Here is a 13,108-nt window from a genome sequence, read left to right on the forward strand (position 1 = left end):
TAGCAATGCTGCATATTTAGCCTTATTCTCTTAGGTACAGTGAATTTAAGGAAAGATGTTAAAATGCAAATCGTATATACTGGCAAAGGCCAAGTTTACACATCCTTTTCTTTGAAAACTATATTGGGAAGAAAAAAAGCTCAAAATAATTTATAAAAAGTGACAGAAAACAATTTTTTTTAACAATAAAAAAGTCTTTTCCTTTTATGCAGAAGAAAATCATGATGTTTTGGTTAATTAGAGAAGAGACAAAGCACATGGTGCATGACATACTAAAGATGGGGAAGAGGGCAGCCCATACCTTATGTCTAAACTCTGTGGTTTGCTGGCACTGCCATCCTTTCAAAGGCAGCCGTGGCAGACCCTTCACAGTGAGGGGGAAAGGCAAGAGGTCTTATGTGACGACCTTCTGTTAGGACTTGCACTTAAAATGTAACAGCCTAGGTTAAAATCTCTAGTGCTAATCAGAGTTCTGACAGAGTTCGGTTTTGGCAAGAGTCTCCATCAGGCTATATCACAGTGTATATGTCTCATTCCCTGAATCTAATAATGTTATAAGAAGTACAGTAATTCTGACAGTAAAGAAAGTTAAGCATTTCCTATCATTTTATTCTTTGTTGGGTACAGAGGATTCACTTTTGCAAGTGATATAGCTTCCAAGTAATATATTTTCATAGTGATGGTTCTTTCAGTTGCCTCTAAAAAAATCATAATCTAGAGTTTTCAGGTACTTGCAGCTTTCTTAGGTTAGTAACAAGGGTGGTAATTAAAACCTTTGGTACATCCAAATTCTACTTTTACAACCAAAAGTTCAGTTTCAGGTTTTTCTGTTTTAATCCGCCTCAAGCGTTGTTAGTCTGGCAGTATCCTGCCAGCAATTCTAGACCTGACTTCTTTCTAGCTCAGAAGGCTTAATTAAAAAAAAAAAATTATTAAATAATCTGAAGGCCCTATGAACTATCCCACCACCTTATGGCAAACACCCTTGAGAGAAGATTTGAACTCCTCCACACACTAAACCCTTCCACTTCCCAGAAACATTTTTCCAAACATTCTATACTCTACTGGTTATCTGTTACTTAAATGATTGTGATCTTATTAGACAGTTGTGTTTCTAGGGCTTTTTTTAAGAGGAACGAGCATCAAGACTGGAAAATACAGAAAATTGTTACACCTATTTTGCCTGTAGAAAATAGTTTGCAAAGTTCAAGAGAATAAAACAGCCTCAAAAGAAATGTAGTAGCACTTAATAATGGCCCAACAGGCAGTTTCAGTCATAGTTACTAAAATATTTCCATTTTCAAAATTACCTGCAACAGCAGAAAAAAAGTTGTTATTTGTTGACCAGCAGGTTGAAACTACCATTGCTGGATCTCTTACAGTGGTTGCACTTGAGCTTCTGTTTCTCATCCATCCCTGGAAATCTTGCTTAAAGTTTTGTTTGTTTTCTAAACTTTCCAGAAATTGTTTCTTAAGCAGTTTCTTTTTATATATAATGGTAGTTGACAGACACATAAGTTTCAACGTAGTAAGCAAGCAAGATCCTAGCAGAATCTACAGTTAAAAATGGATTTAGAAATACTTGTATTCCTTGACTGGATTTGACTGATAAGGATATAGTGTCCTTGAGCATTACTGTGACAACACCAGTGAAAGCAAATTAGAATGAACATCATTATTCTTCTGTCAAAATGTGTATAATTCTAGCTACTGCACTGCAGTATCAGGTAATAGTGACAACAGAAGAACAAATCAACAATTCTGAAGGGAAAGAAAAAGCATAGAAACAAATATGACACAAAGATACTTATTAAGATCTGAATACAGTGACCAGCATGTTTGTTCCAATACTGCTTTGTAATTTAAAGAATTTGTTTTAAATAGCAATTTCTTCTTTCTACCTCAATATCAGCCTGGTGCCATGCAAATAATTATGATTTCTCAATTTGTACATGACTATTTAATTGCTGGAGCAAACTGAAAACAGCATAAGCTTTGTCTCAAGTTCATGAATCTTACAGGATAGTAAATGAAAGGCCTTATTCCATGATTGCTTTTGCATACACTGCTATCAAGACTATAGGTAGAAGGATCTACATTAAGTAATGGAATGCATGTATTGAGCAGAATTTTCCTCTGTAATTTCCTAATCACTCTGTAACATTCCTTTGTAAGCACCTTCAGCATTCCAAATAATTTATTTTCATGCTGAAATAAATTAATACAAGATAGCTTGCAGCAAAAAATAAATCCATTGTTAATAGTTCAGTGTTAATATTCTCACTGTATGCACACTTACACTTCATTGGTTTTCTTTTAAAATATAAAGGACTGACGGACTGAGGATGATTTGTGGACAAGCTAACAGAAAAAAAATCAAGTTAAGAACTTGATTAAAGATCACTTCAGCTGATATTTTTCCAAGGGACTGAGGCTGCTTCGGAAACACCCTTGCACACTTGAAACTCATTTTCATTTGAAGGGCATAATTCCCAAGACACTCCATGGCACTCATGTCCAATCTGTGTAAACTCACTTCAGAATTTGATCCCAGCAAGGAACCACTGCTAATAAGCAACCTAAAAAGAAACTCCTCATTGCTTCATACTCCTAAAGCCCAGCAGACAGAGCTAAGCAGAAACTACTCTTTCAAGCAGTGGAGATCAGTTAATTATCTTAATAAATGAAAGACAGGTATTAATAAAAAGATACATGGGGATTTTTCATGAAACTATGAATTTTTTTTGCTAAAATTATATTTATATTCTTGAAAATGTACCTCAACTATTAATGCAACTGATTCTTGCAGAAACAAAGGTGAATGTATTTTTCTATCTATGCGCTGTGGACAAAAACTTAGTGGTTGAACTTGAAATGACAGATTATGTCATTTAAAGTAAAAATGTTTTATAAACTACCAATATCTACTCTGAGAAATAAGGCTGAAATACAGAGGAAAAACAACCCAGCTGCCGGAAGATCATATGCTCTGTAGGATGAATCAAACTTTTCAGATACTTATTTCAGTCTCCAAATCAACTGCTCTACATACATCAGATAGACTGAACTATCATTTCTTAGAACAAAATCTCCAAAACCAGCTGTGAATGAAAGAGATAATTATTGGAAGTGTACACGTGAAGCTTTCTCCTGCTTTTGAACCACCATTCTCCCAGACATGTGCAGCATGTGGATCAAGGACTGACTCCAACTTTGAAGGAAATATCTGTATGTCTGGTTTGAGTGTTATTTGATAATTATTAGGACTACTTGACAGTAGAAAAGTTCTCTCTTGATGAGCTGGCACACCTGCCTTAACTGTTGCTCACAGATACATGTTGGAAACCACTCACAGAGACCTGATTCTGTCCTATATAGCCACACATGGATTCTCCAAGGACAGTGACATTTCTTGTCATCAAATGAAAGTGAAGTGGATTATAGTTCTCCAGATACTCCTGTTTTACATCCAAAACTACTGCCTGTAAATTTCTGGGTAAACCAGGTACCAGAGTACAAGAGAGACATGAATATACTGGACTTGCTACAAAGGGCTACAAAGATGATTAAGGGATCAGAGCACCTGAAACACAAGAAAAGGCTGAGAGCACTGGAATTGTTCAGCCTGGGAAAGAGAAGGCGCAGGAGGAATCTTGTCGATGTATATAAATACCCGATAGGGTGATGTGTAGAAAAGACAACAGGGTGAGACTCTTCAGATTTGTATACAGTGAAAGCACAGAAGGCAAGGTGAACAAATGGAAATACAGGAAATTCTATTTAAGTATACGTAAAAACATCTGTTACTGTAAGGATGATCGAACACTGGAACTGAAGTTGTGGAGTCTCCATCCTTGGAGATATTCAAACCCCAGTGAACGTGTCCTTGAGTGACCTTGCTTTGAACAATGGGATTGGACTCAACAATCTTCAGAGGTCTCTTGTCCCTTCCAACCTCAACTATTCTCTGTTTTTATGACTCTGCAAGATAAGACATTGCAGATGGCTGAGAGAAGCAACTGAGTAGGAGACAGGGAGATGGATTTGAACAAGTTTTAACTAGTAAGTAGCTGTGATAGACTATCTTCCTTCTCCAAACCTCTGGTAATTTATACCTTTCTGCCTTCTCCTCATTCCCCTGCTCATTAACATATTTTACAAACGATGTCATAGGTCATGTCTGACAACTGAAACTCTCAAACTTGTCACCTGATAAGTATATTGCTTTCTGTCTGCTCTGTTTAGATTATAAACATTTGGAAAAGGCAAGCTCAAAACTCTTTGGATATTAGATCCCTTTCAAGTTAGGCAATCAAAATCATTAATCATATTTTGCTGATGTAAAGGGGAAAATGAGGAGCTTTCTGTTTCAGGAAGAAATTGGTATTTGAGAGAAAGAGGCATTAATGACAATTTCTTTTTTTATACTAGAGATGAGGCTGAAAAGAACTTAAACATAAATGCTTTGGTGTTTTTCATATTTTAGAATAGAAACACAGTTTAAAAAAAATTCATTTTCCTTAGTAATTAGTCACACAGTTTTAAAAATGCAAAAAATTTATAAACAAGAACAGGTTTTGCAGATTTTTCCCAGTTTGGTGGCACTCAGTTAAAACTCCTCCTACACATAGACTGAGTGCCATGTATCACACTGATTTGGGATTTTAACATTTTACTTCTAAAAATGTATCAAAGAAGATATAAACAATTCATTCAGTATGTATTTTTCCATCATGACCTATAAAATACACGTTTTTACCTTCAATATAATAGGATCAGCTCATTAGGCTCATATTCTGTAAACAGCTTGGAAATGTATACCAAACAAGCCAGTGAAAATTCATACCCAGAAGCAGATGGTGAGAATAGCAAAGCTAAGCAAAGAGAGGCTTAATTGCAAATTCTATCCAACTAAGCAAAACGGTGGTATTCTACATTCACAGGCATTTTCCTCAGAAGGAACCCAGCACATCGACATGCAGGTTGAGGCAGGGGAGGGCACTTCTGTGTCATTCATCAGGCCAATGACTACTTGGAGAATTGCCACCAATTAAACAGTATTCGTGTACAGTTGGCACCAACTTCATAGTACTGCATGCTACGTAAAATTTTATGGCTTGTTGTCTTGCCAAAAGCAACACATCTAATGTTTTTTCTGTTAAATTAAAAATCAACAGGAGATTTAAAGTTGGCCTTCTACAAGAAAACAATTAATTCAATTTACTCTGGTACAGTTCTCATTTAGAAAAAGCCAAATTAACAGTGCCTAGACAAGGTATGTGAGAAATAAAGTCATATTATTATAAAGTTTTAAATTTTCCCTACTTCTTCTCTACCTCATAATCTTCAAAAACAGAGAGAAGAACAAAAATCTTTTTGTCACCAAAAAAGGAACACTGAAGAAAGAAAATTGCATTTCATCCCTGAATGGTACAGTCACTATAATAATCTTTATTAAAGTCTTTTTCTGAGTGTATGAGCATTTATTTCATGTTGCAGCAATATTTCTTTGCTTTAACTGATTATTTCATTGATCTAATCCCCTATTTAATATGACTAAATTAGATATCTGTATAAAACGAGGAGAACTCTAAGACTTGGTACCATATATGTCCAGAACTCAGTATGTCATTACTTTTGTTAAAATTTCAACATAAGAAAAGATAAAACAAATCTTTTTCAATAGTCAGGTGTCAGAGAAACGTGAAAGACAGACAAGGTACAGTTTTCAGAGAATGATTCCCAATTTTTAAATTTAATATTAAAATATAAAATTCTCCTGTGGAAGAAAAGAAGTCACATCAGCTTTCATAACAGCTCAGTCATGATGCACTAAAGTTTACTTCTTACTCTTTCAAAGACATACAAAAGTAAATTCCCCATTAAATTTCTTACAGGATCCCATTTTATCTTCTATTACAAGTCAATAGGGGTTTTGGGGAAAAGATTGCTTTAAGAGACTCAATAATATTATCACCAAACATGAGAGACAATATCCATTTCCTGAGGGCCTCCAATAAAAGAGCCATCGTTTAAGCAGTAGCAGAGAAAAAAAAACAGAGAAAAAAAACAGAAAAAAACAGAGAAAAAACCAAATGTCACATTGAGAACTGTTGCTTGTTACCTTCTAGGCGCTCCATCCTCATGTGGTTGAATAATGACCACTTTTACTGTCACTGATGTACGTAAGAGGTCAATCATTTGTTCATGAGTCAAAGTTGCCACAGCCACTTTACAGATCTCAACCAGGCGGCTCCCTTGCCTTAGGCCTGCCTTCCATGCAAAACCAAAGGGCTCCACATCTGCCACTATCCCTTCAAAGTTCACGTGGAATCCAAGTTGGCCCAACCCATTTCTCCGAAGGGTCATTTCTGTGGTTTCACATCCTCTGGTCACTATCTAAAGAAGTATCAGATTGTTACACTATTGTCAGGACATTCACTTCTTTGGACACAAAAACAGATCTATTTTCAACACAATAAAGCTATGCATATCTTTAATATACTAATACTAACAATTATTTTAACATTTGTGGTTGAATGAAGGTTTCTGCATAAGACAAAATGAACAAAACATTTCACAATGCTAAAAATCTTAGATCCTCAGAGCAACTAGCTGACCCGTGTCGAGTTCCTTCCCTCTTGCACAACATTAACACAATACTATTTACATCTTATTGAAAACTTAACAGCTGCTTCAGTTTCAAAACACAAAGCAAGCAAAATGCTGTCCTGTCAGTTGCTTCATTCTTGTTGACTGACTGACTGAAGGTGTGCAGGCATTTTTTCTTCAGTATTAGACAGTATTAAACTTGAGATAGAACATGAGCCAAATTGAGTGAAGTGCTTCAGTTCTAGCATCATTTCTTCCTTAAGAACATAACAATGAAGATAATTTTGATTTATTTTGCCGTGTCAGATTCCTAATGACCACCATGTCCAAATGTGGACATCACTAAAACAGGATAAGAGTTTTCATGTCACTAGGAAGTTTACAAACAAAAAAATTACTTTCTTCATATTCAGTGAAAAGTAATTCTGTCATTACATGAGTAGGCAAAATCCTTCAAATTCAGACTTTGCTAAGCAGGCTCATTTCTATGTAACAACTTCTCAACAGTTTTGTCCAGTAAAAAATAGTCATACAAAAGCGTGTATGCTGGGATACTGCACCAGACTCAGAAGACCAAATACTAGTCCAGATTACAAGGTAAATTTGTGAGTTACTCTAACATTCCCTTCTGCCAGTGTCACAGAGCCAGTATGTATTTTAGCTCCATTAGTATAACTAGAACAAAAACTTAACCACTGTGAAACAACATTATCAAAAATCTTTGTTCATAACACATATCATTCAAAGATCTCACACTCCATCAAGGCAAATATCTGCCCTTTAAAGATGCATATGTTATGGTACAGATCAAGGGATCTTCCCAAGGTCACACTGCATTAAGAGCGGTTCCACAGTGCACTTTGTTCCACAAGGGTGTTCACGCTGTTTACGGCCGTTTTTAGCATGCATTACAAAAATACATGCATTACTCAACTTCAGGCATCTAATCTAAGGTGCTTAAGTTAGGAGGCTAGTGTCCTGTATAGTCAGTTGTATAGGATAGGTCTTTGCAAAGGTTGTTTTACAGCTTGAGCTTAATTCAGGAGGCTATTTTGGAAGACTCATTCTCCTCCTCCATTGTCTACCTGAGCCAGAATCTGGGCAGCCTAGCTCACTAGTTTATTGCGCGCTTCCCACAGAAGCATGATCCAGCCTAATTCAGGGCTGCATGGTGAGGGAGTAGAACTGTGCAACTAGTGACATGTTGGCACCGTGACTGCGTAAAGCTGTCACAAAACCACTCCTTTCAATACCCAAGTCAGATACAGTAGGCTCAGTGCAGTTCCATGGGAGGTTTAAACTGATCTCAGACCCTATTACCACTACACTGTCCCTTGTATCACATTAGCACTTGTGCAGTCATGCAGACAGATCAAAGATACGATACAGCTGAAGAACACAGTGGTTTTTAAAGTAGTGTTCCAAAGGGGTGGCAGGCAGGGAATGGATGGGACCGTCTCCTTCACTGGCAACTATTATGAAAGTACGTCTCCATCATGGACAAAGGAACTTCACACATAGCAAATATTAACCTTAAGTTACTTTCATAGCTTCCTTTTTACACTTCCTGTTTAAACAAATCTTTTGTCCAAGTCTGCTACAGAGTCAGGGATGAGAGATCTAACTTCTACTCCCTTCCCAGTCCAATGGCTGGGCTGACTGGAAAAGCTTTGGAGTGTTATTATGTTTGCAACTTGGTCAGTGACTGGAAGTCATGGTTTTCAGTACCTTAGGAAGTTTTAAAGCAGTATTGCTTTTAGAGAATATTTCTATATGGATATCAGTCACTCATCAGAAAAAACTAGAACTTGTACACATGAGAACAAAGTGCCACAAAACCATGAGTTACTGTAACCTTGCTGATCTGAGGGAGCTGGTCCATGCTCATGCTTTTAACCTGCAACAAACTCAAAGTAATGAAATACAGTTAGCCTCCATTTATTAAGGGCTGATCCTAACTGAGCTGTGAAACATTGGAGAAAGATCTTGCAAGGATCTGATATTCTAAGAATCATTGCCTGGCAAATTTAGGCTACTTAAACTAGCACTTTGACTTCATAAACCCTCCAGTTACTTCTGAAGATGTAGGCTTCAAAGGTAAAATGTTAAAGTCATTCCTGAGATGTCCAAAATGTACTCTGGAGGTTTTGTTTACAAAATTGTATTTTGGGTCTTCCTATCAAAAAAAAGCAGCTATTTTCTTTGTCATTATTCAGCTCTGAGGTTTTGGTATCTTTTAGAAGATTTCCATTTTAAACAGAACTTTCTGTTGTGTTTATAACTGTGCATATAGTATTAGAGCTATATGGCATGTTGAAAGCTTAGTGTTTTAACTCTTTTTTTTCCAGCTCTGAGGTTCATCTTCAGTCATGATTAATTTTCCACAAGACTCATAATTTGTGAACTAGATAAGCGAAAATGAAATTTTCAGCTCTTCATTAGTTTCCCTACACTTCTGTCACATGTTTCTAAAATATATACAATATTTAGTCATGCAGTAAAAAGTAGAACATGCTGTTAGAGTCAGGAGCCCAGGTGAGGGATGGAATTGTATCCTTATGAAACTACACAATATTCTTCTGGGGGGCAGACACCTCTTTATCATTATGTCATAATTGTAGAGTACTACAGTATGAATGCACCAGTCAAAGTATATGGATTTCCCCAACTCAGAGCACTCAAAATCTCTTCTTCAAGTGAGTTAAATATTCAAAGGTTAAAAGAGAAGGAAGATAAACATTTCTGCCAAAGATTCATCTATTCTCAATGGAAAGGATTCCAGATCAAGTCGTCCAGAAGTATATCCCCTAAAAGGTGACACTGTGTGTTACATAGTAATGTCACATAAAATATAGTGCTGCTTCACTTCAAAATAGGTTATTCTGCTTACTTGGTTGCCGTTCTACTGAACATGTGAAATTAAAAGACAGAGATCTTTTAAGTCCCATGAAGAAGGTGAAGACTTTTTTTAGTCAGATTCTTGTCTAAAGATCCGCGCAGGGTTTGTGTTTAATCTTATATCACTCTGCCATTGTCTGTTATCCAAAAGCTCAGAACAACTGCTTTTTCTGCCTTCAAACACAGCTCATCAAGTTAATCTATATTTTGCTTTTGCTGCTCTTTCTACTTTATATCACTACATATTCTCCCCAACAAATACAGAGCGGACTAGATTGACAAATCCCAGCTCTTTTTTTAGTCCTGAACTGATCCTTTTCGTTCAAACCAAAACTGCAGTCTCAGCTTTTCACATCTTTGCTTTATCTGAATATTCAGATAGGTTTCCTATTCATCTGCATGATTTAAACCCAGGCAATAAAATGCAGTTATTTCTTTGACAATCTCATTTAGTAACTGCAACATTTTACTCACTGGTTTTAGGAAATGCTTTTACTAGTGACTGAAAAGGGTTAATCATCTGGTCACTGAAGTTTGATATTACATCAAGCTAAAGTTTGAGCTTTAGTCTTTAGCATCTGCTGGCACATGTGGTGGTTGACCTTAGCTGTGTTCTGAGTCACTTAAAAGGTTTTTAAAGGGTATATATGAAGTGTGGATTCAGAGTTTTAAATACTTTTTAGTGCTTATAATGGTCACCTCTGAGCTTCTATATCAAAATGTATATCATGACTGTTTAGAAAGCATTCAACATCGTAAAACAACTAGGGAATAACATTAATAGGCAGTTTAGATTGAAAGTTTAAAACAAATAATGATAGCTAATTCTTTTAAGCAATGTGAAAATTGGATAGGTGGCAGTGAAACAGAGAAGGCAGCCAGAGTTCATTGGAATAGATACTTGAAGCTAATATTTGGGTTAATGTGACAGTAACTGATGCTAAATGTTTGAGGCTGAAAGCCAATTTGTCATTATTTAACCCAAAATCTGACAATAAAAAAGAGGGACTATTTAAGTAAATATAGATAAATATTTCATTCTGTGTTTTTAATTACTGAATTTTAAAGATCCATCCTCAGCAACTGGCATACTTCCATGTTCTGTAAAACCGAAATGAAAAACAACAAAAGAAATTGTCGTCACTGATGACAGCAGAAGTTTTCACTAGAACTTTGAATCTTGTCTTCCATCTGTGTTAAGCAATACCTATTGTTCATTTAGCAGTACTTAATAGGAGCGAACTATGCGTACTCTATTTTTCAGAAGGAAAATATCTGTCTAAGGAAAATGAAACTGAAGACCTCAGAGAAAATGGTAACAATGGCAAGAAGAGTTTAAAGGCATTAATCTACTGAAAGATTAATTGTACTTTGGAAGAAAAAGGTTATTATTTAGAGCATGATATTGAATGATGCTAAATGTGACTGCAGGACTACAGAGGCCCTAAAACATCAGCTGCAGTCCAACTGTTCCAGCGTAAAAATGGCAAGCATAATGATTTCTTTTCAGTACTGGGCTTTCTAATATAAACAAAACTGAGACCATCTAGATCACTTAAATTACAATCAAAGGGCAAAGCATAACCACACGAAGTAGATGCATCAGCACTTTTCCTTGGCATTCCTGTCAGTTCATTTGTACTGACTGAAATAGTTACAGGACAGTTGTGCTAACAGGGTCATCAAGCATTTGAAAAGCTTTATCCAGTCAGCTGTAAAAACTGGCATTAATTGGTCTAGTCTTCTTTACTTCCTGCAGTTGCTCAGTACAGAGGAACAAGTCAGCAGAATCACTTATACAAATTTTTCTGCTAATATTCACATGGGTTATTATAAAAAGTCCAAGTGAGTGTATTTTACACATTAAGGTTTTGTATACTTTTAAATTAAGGTCTATTTCTACCTACAAAGGTGTGATATGAAAACAGGCTACAGCAAAAGAAGACAAAAGTTTAGCCCTTCAATCCTGATTTCAACACTGAAATCATCCATGGCCTTGGGCAAATCTATCAGATTACTGGTATCAGATTCCTCATCCCTGAAAATGGGTTGATAGCACTTATCCCATATGCTGTTGTGAGGATTATTGTCTGTAATGCTCCCTGAAGACTGAAAACACTCCTGAATTATAAACATAGGACATCTTTAATTATATCTCAAAGGAGATGTAGACAAGTAACTCTTCATTAAAAAATTTGGAATTCCACTTTAGAAACTGTACTTACTTCAAGTCTTTGAACAATTTCTCTGATGTCTTCAGTACAATTATCTGCTGCAGACAGAAGAATACATTCTCCTCTTTCATAAAATATTTTGATGCTCATTAATCCAGACGTCCATCCAATAACATCTCTGCAGGAGCAGTTAAACACAACGTTTTTTGATTCCTTTTCAATCAACATGATAAACTCATTGGAGATTCCAAGGAGACATTCAATGTCAGCAGACTGGCCAAAATCTCGTGCAATTACATTCCACATAATCGCTCCAACACTGAATAGATGTGCGTCTTTCCTTGGTTTAACTTTTTCCTTTTTTTTTGCTCCTAAAGTAATAAAGCTAAACTTCGCTGAAGTATCCACTGTAGCTGTGGTAACAAAATTTTCTGCCAGATCTTTCAAGTATTCTTGACGTGTCCTTGTGGCCATGGCTCGAAATTTTTCCGACTTATGTGCCGCATTTTCAGCATTAATAACTTTGGCTAAAAGGAAGTCCCTAAAGACTGCTGATTTGGGGAAAGTTACTCCTTTGGGAATGGGTGGACCAAATGGAGGTACATCTTTTGATCGTGAAACACCAACACTGGAAATAGAAAGAAAAAATACAGTGGTTGATTCCTAAAAAAAAGATCAGATGATAAGCAGAACTGTGTTCTGTGCAGTCCATTTACACAGTTGGGTTTAGCTTTCACATCTCAATTTTCAGACATTTTAGACACATCAAAGAAAACTGATTGGGTTGTCTGTTATATATTTCAAAGAAAAAAGCCATTTTAAAAAAGATATTATGAATGTATCTTATTAACACAAAAATATCAAGGATGACTTCTCAGGGTGTCACTGCATCCTTTCTTTAATGGAATAAATATTAAAATGCTTTGTGAGACATAAATGAAGAAAGTATTTTAAAAAATTATTTTCTTCATGTAGGTCTGACTATCATTTTCAGCTGTCACTCAGTTGCATGATCCTAAAACTAAGAAATATATAAATAGAAACAGAATTCAGTTTAATCCTCAGACATGTTGCTACAATGAAGTGTGAAGACAAAGAAAAAGTATTGGTGTCAGATTTGTTTATAATGGGAGCATTCTGCACCTGTTTAAGTTGCCTACTGTATGTTCATAAGTTTTCAAAATACCTGGAATACTTGATATGGACAGTTCACAGCAAGTTGTAAAAGAAATAAGAATATTTTCTCATTGATACAATTATACCTACAATTGATATCTACATAATGTATTTCAACAGAAAAAGGATTTCAAAATACTGTGCAAACTACGTACAGCTACTACTAGTTTGACTGAAATGCAGTCACATTTGGGATGACAGACAGACATTATTTAGTAATAAGAAAAATGTAACTTATGAAATGTCAT

The 13,108-nt window shown here is 35.8% G+C and overlaps 1 protein-coding gene across 10 annotated transcripts in view; it reads right to left on the minus strand.

Annotated features, from left to right (window-relative positions):
• Positions 1 to 13,108, minus strand: part of SIPA1L2 (signal induced proliferation associated 1 like 2) — a 151,010-nt gene that overhangs the window by 44,013 nt on the left and 93,889 nt on the right. For all 10 annotated transcript variants that reach the window (XM_074863136.1, XM_074863142.1, XM_074863140.1 and 7 more), the window contains 2 exons: positions 11,736 to 12,312; positions 6,125 to 6,399 (listed from right to left, as the gene is read on the minus strand). In XM_074863136.1, the coding sequence (XP_074719237.1) occupies positions 6,125 to 6,399; positions 11,736 to 12,312 (852 nt within the window). The remainder of the gene's footprint in view (positions 1 to 6,124; positions 6,400 to 11,735; positions 12,313 to 13,108) is intronic.

The sequence above is a fragment of the Strix uralensis genome, chromosome 3, assembly GCF_047716275.1.
Source record: "Strix uralensis isolate ZFMK-TIS-50842 chromosome 3, bStrUra1, whole genome shotgun sequence".
Lineage (NCBI taxonomy): Eukaryota > Metazoa > Chordata > Aves > Strigiformes > Strigidae > Strix > Strix uralensis.